Source organism: Arachis duranensis, chromosome 5 (assembly GCF_000817695.3).
Source record: "Arachis duranensis cultivar V14167 chromosome 5, aradu.V14167.gnm2.J7QH, whole genome shotgun sequence".
Lineage (NCBI taxonomy): Eukaryota > Viridiplantae > Streptophyta > Magnoliopsida > Fabales > Fabaceae > Arachis > Arachis duranensis.
Genome location: NC_029776.3, coordinates 13,638,582 through 13,662,845, shown reverse-complemented (window position 1 = coordinate 13,662,845; position 24,264 = coordinate 13,638,582). Strand labels below are relative to the sequence as shown.

The 24,264-nt window shown below is 35.7% G+C and overlaps 3 protein-coding genes across 4 annotated transcripts; 2 read left to right on the top strand and 1 right to left on the bottom strand.

The window, feature by feature from the left end:
* The first annotated feature begins 3,888 nt into the window (after positions 1-3,888).
* LOC107488230 (metalloendoproteinase 1-MMP) lies at positions 3,889-5,604 on the top strand. The gene has a single exon (XM_016108942.3). It carries the CDS (start codon positions 4,380-4,382, stop codon positions 5,472-5,474), a length of 1,095 nt encoding a protein of 364 aa, XP_015964428.1. The 5' UTR covers positions 3,889-4,379; the 3' UTR covers positions 5,475-5,604.
* A 1,674-nt stretch (positions 5,605-7,278) lies between these two features.
* LOC107488229 (putative pentatricopeptide repeat-containing protein At5g47460) lies at positions 7,279-9,593 on the bottom strand. The gene has a single exon (XM_016108941.3). It carries the CDS (start codon positions 9,544-9,546, stop codon positions 7,756-7,758), a length of 1,791 nt encoding a protein of 596 aa, XP_015964427.2. The 5' UTR covers positions 9,547-9,593; the 3' UTR covers positions 7,279-7,755.
* A 1,131-nt stretch (positions 9,594-10,724) lies between these two features.
* On the top strand, positions 10,725-13,395 carry LOC107488231 (WAT1-related protein At5g47470-like). Of its 2 annotated transcripts, none has more exons than XM_052262462.1 (6): positions 10,725-11,150; positions 11,243-11,308; positions 11,915-12,028; positions 12,118-12,610; positions 12,835-12,986; positions 13,067-13,395. In XM_052262462.1, exons 1-4 carry the CDS (start codon positions 10,945-10,947, stop codon positions 12,401-12,403), a joined length of 672 nt encoding a protein of 223 aa, XP_052118422.1. In that variant the 5' UTR covers positions 10,725-10,944; the 3' UTR covers positions 12,404-12,610; positions 12,835-12,986; positions 13,067-13,395. The 2 variants fall into 2 exon arrangements, with proteins under 2 accessions (XP_052118422.1, XP_052118423.1); XM_052262463.1 differs by having other exon boundaries at positions 13,075-13,089.
* The last annotated feature ends 10,869 nt before the right edge of the window (positions 13,396-24,264 follow it).

Here is a 24,264-nt window from a genome sequence, read left to right as displayed (position 1 = left end):
AATCCAGTTATGTGTCTGTGGCATTTATGTATCTGGTGGTAATACTGGAAAATAAAGTGCTTAGGGCCACGACCAAGACTCATAAAAGTAGCTGTGTTCAAGAATCAACATACTTAACTAGGAAAATAATTAACACTATCTGAAATTCTAAGTTCCTATAGATGCCAATCATTCTAAACTTCAAAGGAAAAAGTGAGATGCCAAAACTGTTCAGAAGCAAAAAGCTACAAGTCCCGCTCATCTAATTAGAACTAATATTCATTGATATTTTGTGATTTATAGTATATTTTCTTCTTTTTATCCTAATTGATTTTCAGTTGCTTGGAGACAAGCAACAATTTAAGTTTGGTGTTGTGATGAGCGGATAATTTATACGCTTTTTGGCATTGTTTTTAGATAGTTTTTAGAATAATCTAGCTACTTTTAGGGATGTTTTCATTAGTTTTTATGCTAAATTCACATTTTTGGACTTTACTATGAGTTTGTGTGTTTTTCTGTGATTTCAAGAAATTTCTGGTTGAAATTAAGGGACCTGAGCAAAACTCTGATAAAAGGCTGACAAAGGACTGCTGATGCTGTTGGATTCTGACCTCCCTACACTCGAAATAGATTTTCTGGAGCTACAGAACGCCAAATGGCGCACTCTTAACGGCGTTGGAAAGTCGACATCCAGAGCTTTCCAGCAATATATAATAGTTCATACTTTATTCGTGATTAGACGACGTAAACTGGCGCTCAACGCCAGTTCCATGCTGCATTCTGAAGTCAAACGCCAGAAACACGTCACAAACCAGAGTTGAACGCCAGAAACACGTTATAACTTGGCGTTCAACTCCAAAAGAAGCCTCTGCACGTGTAAAACTCAAGCTAAGCCCAAGCACACACTAAGTGGGCCCCAAAAGTGGATTTCTGCATCAATTACTTACTTCTGTAAACCCTAGTAGCTAGTCTAGTATAAATAGAACATTTTACTATTGTATTCAGTGTCTTTGACCATTCGGTCTTTTGACCATAGGTCCTTCTCCCTATTTTCGAATTCATATCACATTTTGGGGGCTGGCCATTCGGCCATGCCTGGACCTTCACTTATGTATTTTCAACGGTGGAGTTTCTACACACCATAGATTAAGGGTTTGGAGCTCTGCTGTACCTCAAGTTTTAATGTAATTACTACTATTTTCTATTCAATTCAGTTTATTCCTGTTATAAGATATTCGTTGCATTTAAACATGATGAATGTGATGATCCGTGACACTCATCATCATTCTCACCTATGAACGCGTGACTGACAACCGCTTCCGTTCTACCTTAGACCAGGCGCATATCTCTTGGATTCCTTAATCAGAATCTTCGTGGTATAAGCTAGAATTGATGGCGGCATTCGTGAGAATCCAGAAAGTCTAAACCTTGTCTGTGGTATTCCGAGTAGGATTCAGGGATTGAATGACTGTGATGAGCTTCAAACTCGCAATTGTTGGGCGTGATGACAAACGCAAAAGAATCAAGGGATTCTATTCTGACATGATCGAGAACCGACAGATGATTAGCTGTGCTGTGACAGAGCATTTGGACCATTTTCACTGAGAGGATAGGATGTAGCCATTGACAACGGTGATGCCCTACATACAGCTTGCCATGGAAAGGAGTAAGAAGGATTGAATGAAAGCAATAGGAAAGCAGAGATCCAACGGGGACAAAGCACCTCTATACACTTGTCTGAAATTCTCACCAATGATCTACATAAGTATTTCTATCTTTATTTTCTGTTTATTTATTATTATTCGAAAACTCTATCACCATTTATTATCTGCCTGACTGAGATTTACAAGATGACCATAGCTTGCTTCATACCAACAATCTCTGTGGGATCGACCCTTACTCACGTAAGGTTTATTACTTGGACGACCTAGTACACTTGCTGGTTAGTTGAGCGAAGTTGTGAAATTATATTTAGACCATGGTATTGAGCACCAAGTTTTTGGGGCCATTACCTGGGAATCAATTTCGAATAACAATTTAAGTATGAATCACAATTTCGTCCACCACTAAGTCAGAAGCATAATTAGTAAATAATCTTTAATTGTATATTAAAATATTCAAATTTCAATGTTAAACCTAAATTAGTTTAAAGTTTCAATCAGACTAAAACTATAATTAGCAAAATGATTTTCAATTTTATAGATGGAGAAAAAAAGTAGCAAAAATGAGTTGAAGAAGTGTGGGAGAGAATTATAATAAAGATGGTAGCGAAATTTAATTGATATACACATAATATAACTGTAAATAAAAATATAAATATAACTTTTGATTATTAAAATACTAAAAATAATTAAAATATATTTAAATTTTGTCAAGTATATAAATATATCTACGTTTAAGAATCAGTAAAAAATGATGATGATTATTAATAATTTAGTAAAAATTCACATACAATTATTTTTATATGAAATTAATAAATAAAAATTATTAAATAATAATTTAATCAAATATATTAAATTATTTAAAAAATAACTTTCAATTAACAATTTTATCTTTAAGACAACTGTATGTGAGATTTAGTTAATAATTTTCTAAGAGAAAATGTCACGAAAATGTCACTGTTAAAAATCAAGTAATTCAATCATGTCGCACTGCAGACTAATAATGTGAATGAATGTGTGTACGTATGAAGATGCGATGGCTGTGACTAAAATGTTAAACCTTTGAATAGAAATTAGAAAGTAAACCTTTGATTAATATAGTCAATGCGGGCATCAAAAAGTGAAGGACCAAATCCGCCACCAAGTATATTCTGGCTTCAAGCCAATGCCAACAACTTTGATAAACGATAGTGTTACAAAAATAACCACATACAAAATATTATTACGCTCCAAAAAGCCAACAGCACCCCAGGATGAGGGAAAAAAAAATAAATAAATGTAGGACCCTTTATTACGAATGACAATGAGAGGAACAATTTAAAAGGATATATAGTGGTACTCCCGTCATCTAGATAACCTAATCGTAGTCTATTGAAAGCAATCCTCCGATGACTTGGACCTTAATTAACCGTCCTTATTATGATTAATTAATTATATTATAATATTAGTATAACAAGAAAAAGGAACTAGCTCAACTAGTATTCACAAGAAGCAAAAACCAAAATATTAAACCATCTCTATTTTTCTAATTTGGTCATCTTCTCAACTTCTTGATTCTCCATCTATACCTAACACAAACTTGAACAACATTCAACAAATTCAGTCAGGTCTTTATGCATGTGCTATAATCTGTTTGTTTCAGTAAATTTACTATATGTGCTTACAAGTGATTACATTTTGAACCAACAATAGACATATTTCTATTGTTTCTTGGTATTCAGTATATATTGTTCTATAAAAACGAGAGATAAGAGGAATAGTTAACGATGAGGACAGGAAATCCAATTAAAACCACCTCTTGACGATTAGACATAAACTAGTTATGTTCGTCTTTTTCCTTTGTGCTTGTTTGAGCCTTGAATATCAAAATGTACGTTTTTTGACCATACTCTCCCGCATCACTTTCTTGTTAGCTTCATTAACGCTTGAACTTGATAAGCACGCACCATCATGATTAACAACCCAATAGAATACACAATTTGATTCAGCGAAGTTGTGATTCATGCCATGATCATCCCTACCATATATTAATTATTAATTAATTAATATAACAAGATCAATCAAGCAGCATATATAATTAACGGCTTATCTAGAAAGGAGAAGAAATATAATTTAGATAAGCGGCATTATTATGTAATATGTCATACATTACATTGCATTGCGTGACTACATATATCTTCAATATTTAGTACTTTGTCTTATGTGACAAGTTAATAAAACCCTGAAGCACCACCAAATTGGGTCAACCAACTAACACAGTTCCTCAACCAAACAACTAAACCTGAACAAACCGTATCTGATTCAAACTTCAAACCCGTTGCAAGTTCCATTTAGACAAATCAGAGGCAAAAACAAAACCAACCCAAACGGTACAACTTAAAATATATAGTTAAAAAATCAAAAAAATATAAACAGAAACAGTGGTTTACCCACCACTCACACTTCTAAAGTCAGCATCTCTCATCAAAAAAGGCAGAATCTTCTTATCTTTATCGTTCTAATAAACTTTCCTTTTGCTTCGATCATACCAAAGACTAGCTTCATGCGCATATATATACCATTATTCCAAATTCAAACTTATGATAATACCCTACCATTTGTTTATTACCTATTATTTTTTCCCTCTAATGAGGTTTCAAGCTTCATAAACCATAATTGAGTTCTTTGGTTTGTTTCGTTGCAACAAACGAGGCCCATACCCCAACATCATTAACCGTCAACCGAAGACACAGAACAGTTATGCTTCCGTTATTCGGTTACCTTCACTTAACCTTCTTCCTCTTCTATTATGTAACCGTCTTTAATTCGCGCCCTTGCGTTGGCGCCAGGATGGTTCCTGAATCCGAATCCGTAACCGTAATAACAGCCGAAACTCACAACGCTACTGCCACGTGGCAGGAATTCTCAAAGTTCCTTCACGCAGAGAGGGGCAGCCAAGTCAGCGGCATATGGGAGCTGAAGGAGTACTTCCACCGTTTCGGGTACCTCACTCTGCCGGAAACGGCGCAGAATTTCACTGACACATTCGACAAGCAGTTAGAGTCCGCACTCTTCCTTTACCAGAAACGGTTGGGCTTGCCGGTCACTGGAAAACTCGACTCCGAAACAATACACGCGATCGTGGCCCCGAGGTGCGGTGTTTCGGATGCTGCCCACCACAGGATACATGCCACGCGCCACTACGCTTACTTCGACGGGAAGCCCAGGTGGCTCCGCGGTTCTCCGATGACTCTGACGTACGCTTTCTCGCCGAACAACATGATCGACCGGCTAAGCGTGCCGGTAATCAGAGCAGTGTTCCAGAGAGCGTTTTCGAGGTGGGCGACGGTAATTCCGGTGAATTTCCAGGAGGCGGAGTGGTACGACGCGGCAGACATCAAAATCGGATTCTACTCCGGCGATCACGGCGACGGAGAACCGTTCGATGGAGTATTGGGGGTGTTGGGGCACGCGTTCTCACCTCAGAATGGGAGATTCCACTTGGATGCGGCGGAATCCTGGTCCGTTGATTTTGAGCGGGATAAGTCAAGGGTGGCCGTTGATTTAGAATCGGTAGCAACGCACGAGATAGGTCACGTGCTTGGGTTAGGTCACTCTTCCGTGAAAGAAGCGGTAATGTACCCGAGCCTGAGCCCAAGGAAGAAGAAAGTGGACTTGACAATTGATGACGTGGAAGGGGTCCAAGCTCTTTATGGCTCTAACCCCAATTTCTCATTTAGTTCTCTCTTACAGTCTGAGAATTCCTCTAATTTCGCTGAAGGGCTAAAAAGTTGCTTCTCTAAATGGACTCTCACTTTAGCTCTTGGGTTCCTCTTATTATTTTTACGTCTATGATTTTTGTTTTTAATTCCTCATTCATACATGAATTTCATTCTTTGGTTAGCCAATATATGTATGTAAAAATAGGATACAAAACCTGCCAAAAGCAAAATCAATACAAAATACAAATGATACTGAAATTCAACGGGCTAAGCCTTGCAATTCATCTTTCTTAGTAATTTTGTACATGTTATTGTTGTGTCATGTTTATTTAAATATTCTTGGAATATTTCTTTTTCAAAAAAGGGTTTTCAATCAAGATTTCAATTTATAATTGGTTGCATCAATTATGGGTTAAATGATTGGAAGACTAGAACTTTCTCTCTATCATATTACTAAATCTATTTTGGCAATTATTCATTCTCATATAATGCAAATTACAAAAATTCTTATTAATGGTTGACAAAATTTTTGGGTAGATTTTATCTGCAATGGCACATACGAGTCAAGAAAGACTCACTTTATCAGTAGGATAAAATCTATAAACGGAAGGAGAAATATATATATAGAATTATTCTCTGTAATTTGTTTTCTCTGAGCTTTTTAGCCTGTTGTTCAATTTAAAAAAAAAAAAATCAAAAGAAGTAAAGGTTATAGCCTTTTAACATGGACATCGGTAAAGCAAATGGATTTTTTTTGAGATTTGAGACCGCATTTCAAAAAAACAAGAGCCGCGAAAATAGCGAAGAAGGTTGAGGGAATACATGATGACTTAATGAGACTATGCTCGTACGAAAATTTTAAAATAATAAAAATAAAAAGGAACTTGTCGTGAGAGGATAGAATAAAATTGACTGAGTACATGCGTAACCTGACTATGGAAGAAATAGATGAGAGGTATCTCCTGGAATTGAAGATATATATCCCTGTCACATGGATATACTAAGAAACTATCCATGTTAGCTAACGTTCCCATCCAAGACTCCTTGATTCCAAGTTGGGAAGAGATTAAACGTTTTCGCCAAAATGTCAATCACAATCATAGCGAGGTGAGCAAACACTCAGGCCTACAAACAAAAAATGGACAAATTTTAATAATTTATTGATGTTGAAACTGGTAGAAATCCAATAAGTCTTCTTTCCATTATTGTTCTTCTTTTGTCCCTTTAGCAGCTTGCGCATGAAGAGTGGACATTAGAATTTAGAAACAAGAAAGATCTCTATAGTCTAATTAAAGGCCCAATATTTAATTCTACTAGATCCAACTTTTTTTTTTGGACAAAAAATGTTGACCGGAACCCTTGTTTGTGCTAGTAGGAGGCTAGGAGCCTAGGGGGTTTATATTGGTGTCAGTTGCGTAAACTGTGAAAGACAATGGCATCATCGTGCAGCAGAATGTTACAAAGAGTATCGACACTTTCTTTGATTAAATCGGCGGTTAAATCAGGCGTTGCTGGCTGTCGATTATCAAGATCAGCCCTCCCCAAATCCACCTCCAAACTTGGCCGCTCATTCTTAATCAGGAACATAATTGTGGCGGAATGGGGATGCCTTGAATCGATGTTGCCACTACACGGCGCTGTTGCGTCGTGCCTAAGGTCGCGGTCAAGTTTTCAGGGTACTCTCTCGTGCAACTTTCGGGGCCCCTAACATAATTTGTACTAAGCACGTAGTTGATTAGGTAATAGGTATTCTCTTCAGCAATATGATTAGGTTTACATTTTCTGTTCTCTTACATGTTCTATAAATGATTGATATATGAGAATGCCGTACACAGTAACCATTGTGTAGGAATTTCTGTTGCAGTTGTTTTGTTTAGTCTTGGCTTTCTTATGTGCCTTAAACTAAAGCTTGTTGCTGAAGTAACATTAGTTGTACTTATTCAAGTAAGAAAAACCGATATGGCATAGCTAGAACTGCAGAGAGTCAACTGATCTTGTTCTTCTCTGTATATTATACGTGCTTTTTTCAATTAAGTTGAATACACGATCGTTCATCTTCCAGTTGTTTCTCTTGTTGATTCAATCTATATAACAAAGCGTTAAGGGAGAGATTGTATTAGAAAGTATGGTGAGTTGGGTACCCAGGAAGATTAATTTTTTCAATATTGAAGTTCTACTGTATTTTACTATTTCCTGCTCTTGCATTGCCATTCCTAAAACACCATCTTGCATCCTCCAATGTCTTATTTTCTTTACTTTTGCTATGCTTTTCATTAATCATCCTAGAGAGCCCCACTTGAAGACAAACTCAACTTTTTCTTCTAGATCACCGAACAAAGATATCCATATTTAGGGCTGGGTAAAACAGCCTCACTATTCTGAAAATCCGAAAGATACCTTCCTGTGATGTGGATTCATGTGTTACAAGACTCAACTTCTATCCAACTAGAACCTGCTTCTTTGCGCACTTGTTTTTTACTCATGAGACCCCTAATTGCATCCACATCTTCCCATCTTCCTAAAGATGCATACATGTTAGACAGCTTCACATAAACGTAATCTTCATCTCTCTCCAATTCAATCACCTTAGCACCTGCAGTTTCTGCTACTTGTATATCTCTCTGTGTTCCACAAGCACCAAGCAAAGCCCTCCAAACTAATCCTTGAGACTCAAAACCAAGTTCATGTATCATCCTCTCTGCTCTCCACAACTCTCCTTTTTGACCCATCAGCCGTATCATTGAACAACAATGCTCAACAGATGGTGTGATCCCATGGTCGTTTATCATAGATTCAAGGTAATGAATAGCAACTTCAATGGGAATTTGGTTATGGGAACATGCTGATAAAAGGTTAAGAAATGTGATGCTGTCCGGTTTTATATCTCCTTCCATTTTCATCATCTTAAAGAGTTCAATAACCTGTACAGAATCACCATTGCGAGCATAGCCATACATCATAGTGTTCCAGCTTATCAGATTCCTGTTAGGCAGTTCATGGAAGATCGATTCGGCACGCTTCACTTGCCCACATTTTGAGTACATATCAATTAGTGCACTTCCAACCACTACAGATGTATCTAAGCCACACTTCATAGCACAACAATGGATCAACATTCCCCACGTTAAGGCTGCAATACTAGCAAGTCCATTTAAGATGATTGAAAATGTAAACTCATCCATCTGCACGTTTCTTGAGTGCATTCTGCTGAACATATCCAGAGCCTCTCTAGCTCGATTCCTATTAACAAACCCTGTAATTATGGAGTTCCAAGAAGATGAATTCGGAGTTGGCATAGTTAACAAAATCTGAACAGCATCTTCTATATTCCCCACATGAGCAATGCCGTTTATCAACCCATTATAGGAAATGGTATCAGGGTTGGGCATAAGGTGCAAAAACCTGTATGCAAGTTGAATGTTTCCGTTGTTTGCAGTTGCTGCTATAACTGAATTCCAAGAAATAACGTCCTTGTCAACAATCTCAGAGAAAACCCAGACAGCATCCTCAACTAACCCGCATTTACCATACATGTCAATCAAGCAGTTTGCAACAACAGTGCCACCAAGCATGCCCAATTTGACAACCACAGAATGAATTGACCTTCCCAATATGAACAGGCTCAGGTGGCCGCAAGCAGCGAGAGCAGACGTAAAAGAGAACGCGTCAGCACAAACGTCGGACCTTCCTAAGCACCTGAACAAACACAAGGCTCTCAGAAACTGGCCAGCTTGGACATAACCGGAAATCAAAGTGTTCCAAGAAACAGCGTTTGGTTGAGGAGTTTCATCAAACACCTTGTGAGCATAAGCAAGTAAGTGCATTTTCACGTAGAATCTGATGAGTGAGGCGGAGACATAGACGCGGGAAAAATGCCCCGAACATAGAATGTAACTGTGGAGCTGTTGTCCAAATGAGTAGGAGCCTAGGTCAGTAGTAACTCTTACTAGGTTAGCAAGAGCATATGCATTTGGTTTAGTCCCAGAATTGAATATTCTGGATGCTTCAAATAACTCCAACTCTGTATTGGTTTCACCATGGACAAGGGAATTGATGGTTGTTACCCACATGAAATTACTACGTCCAATGCTAATATTAGTTTGATCAAAACAAGTGTTACTGCTATATGCCAGGTTTGAAGGAAATGCATGAGAATGATGTGCCTTCTCGAATTTTCTTGCTACATTGAAGAGAAACCTTCGCATGGCTTTCTCTCTGCTATGCTAGGCTACACGTACTAGATTTTGCAAGAGACCGAAAAAATGGTATTTGATTATTTATGGAGTTACCTACTGTATTTGACAATGGTTTTTGTGGATAATCAAATATTTTCTTTTCAAGTTATATCTTTTAAGGATTTTTTAATTTTAAATTATATTTCCTTTTAGCAAATGAGTTATAACTAAAATAACATAATCTCTTTATATTCTTTTAGACGTCGTGGGTTTGAGTAAATTAAGTGCAATTAAAATTTATTATTTTAATTATTAGTTTAATTTTTAAAATCTAGCAATTCAATACTATATTTTAAATTTATATTTTTAAATATTATTAATTAATTATTGACTAAACAAAAATTGTATTGACCTTCTAATATAATATTCGTTCATTAATTATTATAAAAAAATTTAAAGTGATGAGAATTATAAAATAATAAAATAAAAAATTAATCATATTGAATTAATGAATTTGTAATTTTTATCTTTGATTAAAATATAATTTCTCTATTTCATTTCAATAATTTTTTTATTCTGACTAAATGATAAATACGTCTCTGACTTTTTATCTCAAAGACACATAAATTTTTTATTAATTAAAAATATAAAAATATCTCTAACCTTTTAAAATTTGAGATATCTAAATTTTGTTAGAAGGCTGATTTATTCTCGTATATAACGACGGAACTTAAATATCTTGTATTTTAAAAAATAAAAAATATTTTTGTGTTTTTAATTAATCAAAAATTTATGTGTGTTCGAATTAAAAAGTTAAGGACGTAATTGTCTTTTTTCATTTTAAAAAGAATTTGATATAGTTATAATATAAAACTCTCAAATTTACCGAAGAGAAACAGGCATGGTTTGCATGGGATCTTCGAAACCGTTCACTGAAAGGTCATGTTTCCGTTGCTTGAATTAAACAGTTGATAGTAAATGGAGTTTTAGAAACCCCCATTATAAAAATTTGTTTCTTCTGTAAAATAGACAATGGGAAGGACAATCGTTTCTCTATTTATAAGAAAAACTCCAGATTTAGATCAGAGAAAATCATTTCAGCGTTAGCCACATACAGCTATTTATATCATAGTAAAAATTGTAGAATAAAACAAGTCAAACCACAGAGAATGGTAGGTACTTGTTGAAAACACAATCATCATCATGAAGGTTAGCTCCATTGCCTTGAACAAAATACAAAGGATTTGTATGATAATTAAAAGGAGCATACATACAGGACCAAAGAAGGTAGCATATATGCCACCGTTCTCCGAAACGTATGCATAAAACGCAAGAAAAAATGAAGACAGGGCAGGGTAGTGCAAGATATCTTCTCTTGTGATAACATACAACAAGAGAGGGAGCTATTATTTGTTAGGAAGCAAAAAGATGGCGATTATGGAAATCAGAAATAAGAAGGTGGTGGAAGATGCTGCAATAATCGGAGGGTTGATCGGAGTCCAATTTATCTACGCAGGGAACGCTTTTCTGATGAGTTATGCTATGTCATTAGGCCTTACCTCTCTTACCATTGTTATTTTCACTTCCCTAGCTACCTTCCTTGTTCTCTTCCCCGTTGCCTTTTATTTTGAAAGGTCCCTCTCTCTAACTTCTCCCTGAATGGCTGTTAGGAATGGGGTTTTTAACAGAGATTAGTTTCATCATGTTTTATTTGTATCTATTGCAGGACTAAGTGGCCCAAGGAGTGCAAACTCAAGCTGATTATGCAACTCTTGTTTCTTTCATTTGGAGGGTAAGGAACACTAATCACTCATTCTTTAATTTCATATGATGAAAATTGATTAGTCCAGTGTCTATCTTGAAACAACTTAATTTTGTGCGAGTTAGAATCGCCTCAATTGAGATGTTCAATCAAGGGAAAGTAGAGAGTGGCCAACTTAAAAAGCAAGGTGCATAAGTCATCACATCTTTGCTTAGCTTATCTTTTTATAATGATTAATGAAAGATAGGTAGTCTTTTCTTCGGGAATTAAGTTGTTTAAGGACTTTGAGAATTTAAATTATGGAATGTGACAGAGATTGGAAATGACTAATGAGTAGTAGGTTAGAAGTTGAGAAACATAAGAAACTGAAGGAAAATACTGACTGCATAAGCGGCCTACATTGGTTTCTATTGTTCTTTTCCTTTGTCCTCTTATTAACGATTCAACATTCAATGATAATACTTGATTAGTTTAATTACAGCAGGCTAGGTTGACCCAAACATTGCTGCAGTAATGTATTCCAAATTGTTACCTATATAGGAAAAGAAAATAAACATATTATAAAACAATCCTTACCTTATGGTATATTAATTATTAATCCAATTTTTTAAAATAAGAGATGCTATTGTTATGCAGACTAGCTTTCCAGTGTCTGTTTCTGAAAGGAATCAATCTAACTTCACCAGCAATGGGAACTGCAATGCCAAACCTTGCACCGGGTCTTATCTTCATCATGTCTTGGACTTTTGGGTAATCTAACTAACATTAAGATCATATGGTGATCTATAAATGCTTTAACTATATCCAAGATGCCAAGTAAGTTCTTAATTTGGGGGCAGGTTGGAGAGTGTAAACTTAAGGAACACACATAGCAAAGTAAAAATCTTAGGAACACTGCTATGTGTTTTTGGGGCTCTCACAATGAGCATAATGCAAAGCATTTCTGCTCCTCCGGAGACCGGTTTTGAGGCTACAGTTCAATCATCATCGACGCCATTGCAGTTTGTCTTTGACAAGCACAAGATGATTGGCAGCCTTTTTCTTGTAGCTGCAGTCTTCATACTGTCGAGCAGCGTCGTCCTGCAGGTACCATGTGATGTGATCCAGTTAAAAAATTTGCACTAGAAAAATGTTAAAAGCCATAAAGTTTATAAAAGAATTATAATGCAGGCTTTTGTTCTTGGAGATTTTGCAGCACCTATGTCCTTGGGTGCAATAACGTCCTTGTTAGGGGCCTTCATGACCGCAATTTTTCAGTTACTTACAGAACACCAAGAGAAAACTGATTGGCAAGTTCTGCGTTTTAAAGACCTAATTGGCTATTCTTTTCTGGTAATTTCAAAATAAATGCATCTTGATGCTTAGTTAAGCCTTGGCAGGGTAATCTTAACCTATATTGAAAATTCCGTTGTTATTACTATTAGTATGATTTATTTATATGAATAAAGTATGGTAGCTAGTCTAACATTAAAGTGGATGAGGTATGGTTATTTATGGCAACCACATGTTATAGTTTCAATGTCATAAAGGCAAAAAATTCTAATATAGACACACAGGCAGGTGTAGCGAGTGGAATATGTTTAAGCTTCAATGGTTGGGCACTTAAGAAGAAAGGACCAGTCTTGGTCTCCATGTTTAGCCCCATTGCTACAGTCTGCTCTGTCATTTTCTCCTTTGTTACCATGAGAGACACTATTAATTTTGGAAGGTATAACTTTATTGACATTCCTAGCTAATATTAATTATTACAAACGTTATTCATTTATTACCAATGCTACTGCTTTGCAGCATTGCAGGTATGTTACTCATGTTCACTGGCCTGTACTTAGTTCTTTGGGCCAAAGACAAAGAAGGCAACGCAAGAGGAAATAATGGCAATGAGATTGAGAAGGCTTTTTTAAGTTGATTGTGTTTTCAATTGTGCAAATAGATGCACATGCTGTGACCAAGATTGGAAAAGTTAAGCGTGTTATGAAAACAGCGATTTAACATGATATAAAGAAGGGCAAATAATGTAGCTGACTTCCTTGCAAAACGAGCTGCTCTACAGATTCGAACTATGTCAAATGACCGGTTTCAAATGATGATTTTTTCGAATTTGTCGTAGTGTGTTAAGAAGATCTAGTGTTTCTTCTTTTCTTTTTTCATATACATATATATACATAATACAGCTGCATACTTTGTATTGCCCAATAAAATTAAAATGCAGCAAAATAGTAATTGTTAGAGTTTGTTTTGTATAGTTGGTAGGTTGGTTAGTTTGTTAGATTTAATTCTACACCACTAGTTAGTTATTTAATTTTTTCTATTTGTACAACTATATATACTGCATATAGTTTTGACTCTTTGAATTAATTGAATCATTTCAAAATCCCTTTCTCTCTCAATCACAATCTCGTTCTTTTCTCCTCTGTTTTCTCTACTCAAGGCTGCATCACAAGCCTTCTTCTCTTTAAGCTTGCTCTTGCAAGTTATTTAAATTGCAAGCTCGATACCATTTTACATGGTATCAGAGCTTCCAAAATCAGAAATGGCAGATCAGTCATCAGATCTGAATGCGAGTCATTCATCGAATTCCGCTGCAGATTTTAAGAGATTCACTACTTTCATGTATCAATTCTCTCAGTTTCAAGCACACATCGGCAGATCCGACTCCTCTTCTGCCATTTTCGATCTGATCAGTCCTTATTTTCTTCATCTAAGTGAAAGTCCTGGAACTTCTATGATTCCGCTCCAGCTAACGCCTTAAAATTATTACCAGTAGTCGCATGACATGTGGAGAGTACTGAGATCGAAGAATAAGGTGAAGTTTCTTGATGGATCGATTCTGAAACCGACTGAAGGCGATCCTACTTTCGAAGCATGGGATAGGTGCAATAATTTTCTTCTCTCTTGGATTAACCTTTCTCTCAGTCCTGAGATCACTAAAAGCGTGATGTGGATTAGTTCAGCTCCAGATTTATGGAATGATTTGAAGCGTCGTTATTCGCATGGAGATGTTTTTCGAGTAGGTGAGTTGAAAAAGGAATTCTATGCGCTCAAACAAGGTGATCTCTCTGTCACCTCTTATTTTACAATGCAGAAGGCTATTTGGGAATAATTAAAAAATTTACATGCCATCCCTAATTGTGTTGCTTGTGTGAGTGGTTGTTCTTGTGGATTAAAAATCGTTCGAGATCATGCATCTGAAGAATATGTTGTTAAATTTTTTAGAGGTTTGAATGAACAATATTTCACTGTTAAATCACAAATTATGCTTATGACGCCATTGCCTGAAATCAACACTGTGCAAGTTATGCTAACTCAACAGGAACGACAGTTGAATTGTGAGTTGTCTGATAGCAAAATTGTGACTAATTCTTTGAAAGTGCAAGCCTCAGCTGGAAGTGGTTCATTCCCAGCGAGAGGCAGAGGCCATGGGAGAAGTACAGGTAGAGGAGGCACTCAGAAATCCTATGGTCCAGGATACACTTCTAAGCTTTGTAGCTACTGTAATCGAATTGGTCATTTAGCAGAAATTTGCTACAAGAAAAATGGCTTTCCTGCTCACTTAAAACAGTGAGTAGCTAATCAAATCAGCACTGAAGGGACAATTGAGAATTCTATTGCTGAGATCACTGATTCTGGCTCAGATGAAAAGAGTAATGATACATTACTTGTGTTAACTCCAGATCAGAAAGAAACTTTACTGGCCCTCCTCCAACAACCATTCATGCCAGCTTCCCATAGTGTTAACCACATCACTTCTTCAGCCACCCTCACTCAGCCAAAAGGTAGGCATTTCTTGAGTATGTCATCAAATTTTAATAAAACCTCTTGAATACTTGACAGTGGAGCCACTGATCATGCATCTTACATTCAAGAGTCTTTTAAAATTTTCTTTTACATGAAGCCGGTCTTAGTAAATCGACCTGATGGCTCCACCACCACTACAAACATTTGTGGCACTGTACAACTTTCGAACCATTTGATCTTTACTAATGTCTTATTCATACCTCACTTCAAATACAATTTGATTTTAGTTTCTAAACTCACAAAGTCATTGCATTGTGAATTAAAATTCACTTATTCTTCTTGTGAGATACAGGTACTCCCATCATTGAAGATAATTGGACAAGCTAAAGTCATTGGGGATCTCTATGTGATGAATGCTCAACCCTGAAAGCTAACTACACCAGCAGTTCATACACCCTCAATAAATTTGACAGTGCAGCAGAATTTAAGAGCCTTATGGCATGCTAGACTAGGTCATCTACCATATAGCAGAATGTCCATAATGAAAAATACATTTCCATTCATCGAGTGTATCTCATCATCTCATATTTGTGATTCTTGTCACTTTGCTAGACAAAAGAAATTGTCATTTTCTAATAGTAATACACACTCTGAAAGTCTTTTTGACTTAATACACAAAGATATTTGGGGGCCACTCTCAATTCTATCAACTTTTGGCCATAAATATTTTTTTACTATTGTAGAAAATAAAACAAGATTCACTTGGATTTATTGCACGAAATTGAAATCAGAAGCTGCGAGGTTGGTGCAAAATTTTGTTCAACTGGTGCAAACCCAATTTCATAAAACTGTGAAACAAATTAGAACAGATAATGGAATGGAGTTTAAAATGAATTCTTTCTACAACTTAAAAGGAATATTGCATCAAACATCTTGTGTTGAGACTCCTCAACAAAATGAAATTGTTGAGAGGAAGCATCAACACATATTGAATGCTGCAAGAGCACTTTTGTTTCATTCTCATGTTCCAAAATGTTTTTGGCACTTTGCAGTGCAACATTCGGTACATTTAATTAATAGACTGCTAAGCACTTACTTACAACATAGAACTCCTTATGAAGCTCTTTCAACGCTAAACCAGATTTAACTTCTCTCAAGGTGTTCGGTTGTCTAGTTTTTGCCACTACTTTAAGTGCTGGTAGAAGAAAATTAGATCCAAGAGCTCGAAAATGTATTTTTCTCGGGTATCAATCAGGGACAAAAGGATCCATTCTGTTTGACTTGAAAACAAAAGAACTTTTCATATCAAGGAACACTGAATTTTATGAGCACCATTTTCCTTTTAAACAAGTGACAAAGATCGCATCTCCCTTCCATGCATCAACATCCATTGGAGTTGTCAAATTTTGACCCTTTTGCATTTTACTGTGGTAATTTCACATATAATACAATTGCATCTCATCATGACACACCAGCACCTCCCACTATATGCATTGCATCAGATTAATCTATAAGTTCTGCATCGCCAGTGGCATCTCCTCATGACATAATTACTTCTGCATCATCCTTAGCATTGGAACCAGCATCAGCACAAGCATCATTAGACCATACATCCACTAACGTTGAACCTCCACCTGTTGTACCAATTTTTAAAAGGTCTAAACGAGAAAGAAAACAACTATCTTATCTTAAAGATTTCCATTGTTTCCACATTTCATCACATAGAGATCCAATGAATGCGCTCCAATTACCTTCAACTTGTAAATATCCTCTTTCTCATCATTTGTCATATGCATTATTCTCTCCCAAGCAGCTAGCTTTTACTTTCTCTCTCATAAATAACTCGGATCCCAAACACTATTCTGAGGCTGTCTTGCATGATTGCTGGCGGAAGGCCATTGAATCAGAACTCACTGCTCTTGAGTAAAACAAGACATGGATCATCACTCCTCTTCCTCATGGGAAGAATGTAGTTGGTTGTAAATAGATCTTTCGTACAAAATTCAATCCGGATGGCAACCATTGAGAGACACAAAGCGCGGCTTGTTGCCCAAGGCTTCACTCAAATTCCCGGAATTGACTACATTGACACCTTTAGTCCCGTTGTGAAGATGAGCACTGTGAGGGTTCTCCTTGCCATTGTCGCAGCGAATAACTGGCACTTTCATCATCTTGATGTGATTACGACTTTCCTTCATGGCGACCTTTATGAAGATGTTTACATGAAACTTCCAAAGGGACTACAGTGTTTGAATCCTAAGTTAGTTTGCAAGTTGAGGAGGTCTTTGTATGGCTTGAAGCAGGCTAGTCGCCAGTGGAACATCAAACTCTCTGTTGCTCTTGCTGACTTGGGGTTCACTCAATCTGAAAATGATCATTCATTGTTTACTAAATCCACTGGTACAAGATTTACTGCCATCCTTGTTTATGTGGATGATCTAGTGCTGGCAGGGAACGATCTGGATGAAATTCAAGCTGTTAAGATTTTCGTAGATGATAAATTCAAGATTAAGGATCTTGGCATCCTCAAGTTCTTTATTGGTATGGAGGTAGCGCACAACAAAACCAGTATTGCATTATATCAAAGGAAGTATGCATTAGACTTAATCACGGATTGTGGCTTACTTGGTGCCAAGCCAGCTTCTATGCCTATGGAGTACACTACCTTCCTATCTAAGGATTCAGGTTCTCCTCTTCCTGATGCAACCATGTATCGCAGATTGGTGGGCAGACTTCTATATCTTACAAATACAATACCTGACCTTAGCTATTCAGTTGGGTGCTTATCTCAATTCATGGATTCACCCACTGATGCTCACTTGACGCCAGCCTATTGAATCCTTCGATATCTTAAGCAATCCCCTGCAACAGGCCTATTTTTCTCAAGTAACAATTCTTTTACACTGTCTGGTTACACAGATTCTGATCGGGGTGCTTGCAAAGACACTAAAAAAATTCATTAGTGGCTATTGCTTCTTTCTTGGCAACACTCTCATTTCTTGGAAGAGTAAAAAGCAAGCCACAGTTTCAAGGTCATCCTTAGAAGCTAAATATCGTGTCCTTGCTAATGGCACTTGTGAGCTTATTTGGTTACTCAAGCTGTTAAAGGAATTTGACATTCACCCTCCTCTTTCAGTTGATATTTTTTGTGATAATAATTCGGCTATCTACATTGCATCAAATCATGTGTTCTATGAGAGAACCAACCATGTTGAGGTAGATTGTCATGTGGTTCGAAACAAATTTAAAGAAGAAATTTCTAATCTCAGGCACATTGTCTCTAGCGATCAACCTGCAGATCTTTTCACTAAACCCCTTGCTCCCAAACCATTTTCTCACTTGCTTTCCAAGCTGGGTTTACTTGATTTGCACAACCCAAGTAATACCAGTTTGTGGGGGGCTGTAATATAATACAGCTGCATACTTTGTAACATAATACAGCTTGTTAGAGTTTGTTTTGTATAATTGACAGGTTGGTTAATTTGTTAGATTTAAATTCTACACCACTAGTTAGTTATTTAATTTTTTTTATTTGTATAGCTATATATACTGCATATAGCTTTGACTCTTTGAATTAATTGAATCATTCCAAAATTCCTTTCTCTCTCAATCACAATCTCGTTCTTTCTCTCTTATGTTTTCTTTACTTAAGACTGCATCACAAGCCTTCTTCTCTTTAAACTTGCTCTTGCAAGTTATTTAAATTACAAGTTCGATACCATTTTATAACATACGCTAAACCTATAATTATATAAATAATACATATATAGAGGTTTAATTATAAATTTGCAATAGAAAAATCCCAATTATATGTGTATTGAATTTGAATTTGGAATATATCAAAGATTATAGTGTACACTGTATTAAAATAGAGTTATAACTAAAATATGGATTAATTAATACAGCGATTATTTATTGTGCGAAAGTTTGTCTTGATTTGAATTTGTTAAATAATTGATAAAGTTGAATTACTTGAATAGAAATGAAACAAGATAAGGAAGTTGATCTTTTACAATTTCCGAACCATAGTTTAGTCCTTTGTGTTGGATCACTTTCTAATGGATGAAATGTCAATGCTGCTGATTTCCATGTAATAAAACTTCAACTTGACTTCTCAAACCCAAAAAATACTGCAAATTGACGATTGACAATGGCAATTCGCCGCTACTAACATTGGAATATTCTATACCTTTAACTAAGAAAAAATGGGATCAATTTATTGTTGAAAAATGTTAAAAGGACTATTAAAATTTATTATTTATTATTTTATTTTTAATTATTAATTTAATTTATTTAATAATTTAATAATATATTTTAGTTTATAATTTTAAATATTAATAATTAATTACTGACTAAAATAATAAATTTTATTGATCCTCTAATATTTCTGTTTAATTAATTGTATAACTTTCGCGTGGTCCCGCTAACTATGTTTCTAACACTACTACCTTCATCTATTAAATCCAATAGCACAAATAGAGAATAAAATACGAGATCAGTGAAATAAACAATATATGACGATAAAGGGTTAATTTAAAGTTGCACTAAACCTACCCGTCATTGTGTAATGTATCTCATTTCCTGAAATATCGCTGTCACTACTACTAATAAACATTTTGGGATTCGGTAACACTCCAATCCATATGATGTAATTTATAGTTGACCTGCTAATTAACTTCCCATAATCTTTCTGTTCGGTCCGTGAGGATTCAATCGAATTATAGCTATTCCTTCAAATAGTGTGTTCATCTGCAGAATTATCCTTTATCCGTCGCGTGCTACATGTATACGGTAGATTTGAATTTGGATACTTTGTGTGTGTTTAGATTGTGGTTGATGAAATTAGAGTTTGAATAAAAATGATTTTATAGAATTAATTTTAAGTAGAAGTAAATTTGTGTAAACATGATTTATGTTTAGCAATTTTATATTAAAATTGATTTGATAAAATAAATATTATTTGGATAATATTAATTAAAATTACTGTTAGATAGATAATTACTTAAAAGGACGTGACATTAAATTATAATATTATTTTTTTATACATGTTTAATTTTTTTATACTTTTTTTTATATGTTTTTTATATAGTATATTTTTAATACTTTTAGTACTCTTTTTTAGTATGTTATAATTTTTAATTATTATTATTATTTATAGATAATTTTTTTGTTTAATTTATTTTACCTAATGGGATCAATAAATTCTATTATAAAAAGATAATAATAAATATAATACACAAAAACTATAACTATAAAAATATATAATGTCAAATAAAAAAATTAATAAAAAAATAAAAAATATAAATAATAAATAATAAAAAAGAGTTCATCTAGAGAGAAATAATAAGAATTCTATAAATAATGCAATAACATGTAATAAAGGATAAAGTTGGTAAAAGAACAATAAATGTTGAAGGTAGTGGTTAAAAGCACGTTGGTGCAACGAAGAAACTAGAAATTATCGCTTCTTGTAAACGTGGTTTTATGAACAAAATCACTTTTGCATTTGTAGAGAAGAAAATTAGCCAAACAAAAAATTGAAACTTTCAAGAAGCTCTAACGTACTTTTTTCCTTTAAACATGTTTACCAAACACACCCTGTGTTATTTGGTTGGAAGAGTTATACGTGGACTTGGCCAGAACACCGCAACAGAAATATCTATATAAGATATTCCATATTTAAGTTAAAAATGAACTTTAACGATATTTAATGAATATTAAAAGTAAGCCGTGAGACTTGTGTGTATGTCGTCGTTATATGCTCATTTATATAGATGAATAACTTGGTAGTTTGCTTTGGAGTGTGGCCGAGATTCTTGTTAAGAATTTAAGATCGCTTCTAGGGTAACATCTTGTTGATAATCATTGATTAATATTCCTCGTAACCGATCTTATCTTTTCTGTTTCCAAGTTATGAGGTTTGCTACCATTTGATCATTTGGCCAAAGTATAGCGTAAGTATCATAGCCCCCAAGCTTGCCTTGTATTGAAGGAAACAAAGGCGAGCTTCAGTTGCGCATATACTCGACTACAGATCTTGTATTACGTCGGGATGGCCTAGCCCCCAACCTCGTCTTGGTTTCGTACAGAATATGAAAAGTCTTGTAATTAATGCGCGTCTAGTTTCTCGTGCCTAGTGGATTGATTGATGTGAGATTGTGGTGCGTGTTTCGATGGATCTTTGACCGTTAGATTAATGTATAAAGTGGAGGATTTTATTGATGGCTGTGATTTGAAACGATTCGATTGTTAGTAACCGTTTGGTTTCTTTGAATGTATCAAGTTTATTGTTATTTTTTCTAACTTTTCATCTTTGTAAACATTGTGATAGGAACGAAACTCCTTCGTTTGTCAGAGAATGAGTAAAAAAGGTGAGTGTTGAATTTTCTCTGTGTCTTCCGTTTCTTTGTTTTTGTGTTGATAATGGTAAAAGCTAAGTTGGTGATTTTGAAAAATGACCCGTATAATTGGGTTGACGCTAGGGTAAATAGTTGTACCTCTTGCTTTAATGATGATGAATCGGTGAGGATGTTGGGTTCTGATGTTTAGGTTAGGGATGGTAGTCAGATAAGAATAGAATTGTTACCTTGTGGAAAGGAGGATCATGTTTGTGAGAAACTTGGTGACTGATTGTATTTCTATATGTATAGTCTTGATTGAGTTAGGTGTTAGGCTACCCTTTACAGAGTTTGAATGTGGCATTTTATATTGGTTAAACTATGCTCCAACTCAGCTTCATCCAAATTCCTGGGGATTTGTTATGGCTTTTGAGGTCTTGATGGAGGTATTAAAGCATCCTCCGTCGCTTAGGTTGTTCTTCTCTTTATTTTAGGCTAAGAGAGTCAGACGCGATTTGTGAGTGAACTTGAGTAGTCACCCTGGTAGGTCAGTTTTCGCTTTATATAAATCGGCATTTAAAGACTTCAAGACCATGTTTGTCAAAGTTAGGAGTGTGGTAGAAGAGTTCCCGTTTTATGTGAATGAGTTTTTGGAGGAGAGGTTCCCTCTGTCTTGGTCTGCGGAGTCTGTACAGGTTTTGGATGTTGATGATAGACTTCTTGATGATGATATTATTATGGAATTTTTATTTGAAATGTTGGAATTAAGGTATTTGTTGTCCATTGCTAAATTGTTGAAGTGGGACACTGATAAGCAAGCAGTTTTGGATTACATAGGTAATTTAGATTGGTAAGCTTTTTGTTGTATTTTGACTTATGAACTTAATGGTAGGTCATTTTGATTTTTCAGCCGAGAAGGCCCCAACCATAACCACTGCCGGTCTGAAATCTTTCTTCAGCCAAAGAAAAAAGAATGAGAAGGAAGGGTTGACCGCCAATGCTGATAAGGACACAGGTGTTGGTGCTGTGCAATTGGAGCTAAATCCTAAAAGGAAACGGAAAAGAGGGCAACCAAAAGGGAAGGTGGTTGAGGTGGTTGAGCCCAAAAATGAGGACTAGGTGAGTTTGCAGCTGGCGGAGTCGACGTATGAATATCAGAAGAGACTACATCACTATCTTGAGGATGATCATGATAAGTCACTTTGGTCCAGACTGTTCCCTTTTATTACTTTTGATGATGAGCTTTGCCAGTTCCCTGATGATGCCAAAATGATTAGTGAAGTAGGCCATATAGGAGCAAGTCATTTTTTGCAAGTATCTTTTCGTCTGAATTGTATTTTAATATTTGTGTTGTTTAGAACTTAACTATGGGCTCTCATAGTTCATTGGTGCTTGCCTCGTGGCTATTGGTCGGACGCAAGAGCTTGCTTTTGAAAAAGATAAGAAAGATTCGGTAAGTATTGCGAAGCTATCCAATGTTGTTGAGGAAAAAGAGAAAGTGATCATTGAACTTTCTTCTCCCTTGAAGCAGAAGGAGGCCGAGGTTAAAGAGGGGAAGCGTCTACGACTTTCTTCTGAAGAGGAAGTGAAGGCAGTGAAAAGTGAGAATAATCAACTGGGTGCCATATCAAAGAATTGGAGACCGAGATATATGAGGTGTTTGCCCAGGGTTTTGACCGAGTTATTTCTCATGTCAAGATCCTCTTTCCAAAGGCAGACGTTTTGAAGCTCGATGCCACAAAAGTTGTTATGAATGGCGAATTGGTGGACGATGATGCTATAGTGAAGAAGGAGAGCAAGAGCTCAAGCATAGGCGATAAGGAATATTGATTTGTAATATATATAGTTTTAAACTTATGTGTTGAGTTAGAAAAATAATTAACACATTAATGATGACAATCATGATTAATTTGGGTTAATAACCCAAATGATTTTTGATGTATTGGTTCAAGTGTGCAGGCCCAAAGTTATTTTTGTTGCAGTCCAAATCAATGCAAAATGCACTCAAGTGTGCTGAATGGAAAATGATCCACAGACCAAGCTCAATCCCAATCAAACTTTAGTGAATCAAACCTAAGCTAAGCTTCACAAGTTTATTTTGGATAAACACGAAGCATGTTAAGGTTGTTCAGAGGTTAAAGGTAATTGTTTCTATTTGCATGCAAGTTAATTTCTTCACTTCTTCTCCAGCTCTCTGTAACACCATTTTAGAAAAAATTAAAGAAAGTGGTGTCTGATCATATCTGGTATAAATCAATAGCTTACAATGTTACTTGGAGCCAAAGCACAATTTTAAGGGTTTGAATTTGGGATTATAACTGAGCAAACAAATCTCTGCTGCTCTGCCCTCCTCGGTCAAGCAAATAATTAGATTTGAAATCCCTAATTTTGTGGTTGATTGAAGAAAGAGAAGAGAGGATCTCTGCTAGCCCAAAGTCCAATAAGTTGACTTTGAAAGGAACCCAAACCAAGGCTCAGATCAAGGTACAAAAAAGAAAAGGTTTCTCATTAGAGACTAAGGAGAGAGAGAGAGAGAGAGAGAGAGAGAGAGAGAGAAAGAGAGAGAGAAGTTTGTAACCTCACAAATTGAGTTTGAAGTCTTGGAAGCATTGCACCTACACTAAAGGAAGCATTCTACCAAGATGAAGAACAAGGTTATGAGTTCAGAAGCTGGTTTCAGTATATAGAGTCAATGTTGTGAATCATCATCTCCTTCATATTTTACTGTTTGTATTTCTATTTCAATATATATCTTTCTTTGTATTCTATCTGAGGTAAAAGGCAAGAAAGAAAGGTATTGAGAAAAAGCCATAGAGTGAAAAAGGCTTAGTGAAACACTTGAGAAAAAAGCCAAGAGTGATTTCAGATTTCCTTTGGTTGGTTTTCTTTTTTGTATCAAGTACCTAAGAGGTA

Excerpts from the sequence above, each read along its gene's own strand:
- LOC107488231 (XM_052262462.1), top strand. The coding sequence starts at position 10,945 with ATGGCGATTATGGAAATCAGAAATAAGAAGGTGGTGGAAGATGCTGCA. Across the intron at positions 11,151-11,242 it reads GTTGCCTTTTATTTTGAAAG|GACTAAGTGGCCCAAGGAGT; the intron begins GTCCCTCTCTCT and ends TATCTATTGCAG. Across the intron at positions 11,309-11,914 it reads TTGTTTCTTTCATTTGGAGG|ACTAGCTTTCCAGTGTCTGT; the intron begins GTAAGGAACACT and ends ATTGTTATGCAG.
- LOC107488229 (XM_016108941.3), bottom strand. The coding sequence starts at position 9,546 with ATGCGAAGGTTTCTCTTCAATGTAGCAAGAAAATTCGAGAAGGCACAT.
- LOC107488230 (XM_016108942.3), top strand. The coding sequence starts at position 4,380 with ATGCTTCCGTTATTCGGTTACCTTCACTTAACCTTCTTCCTCTTCTAT.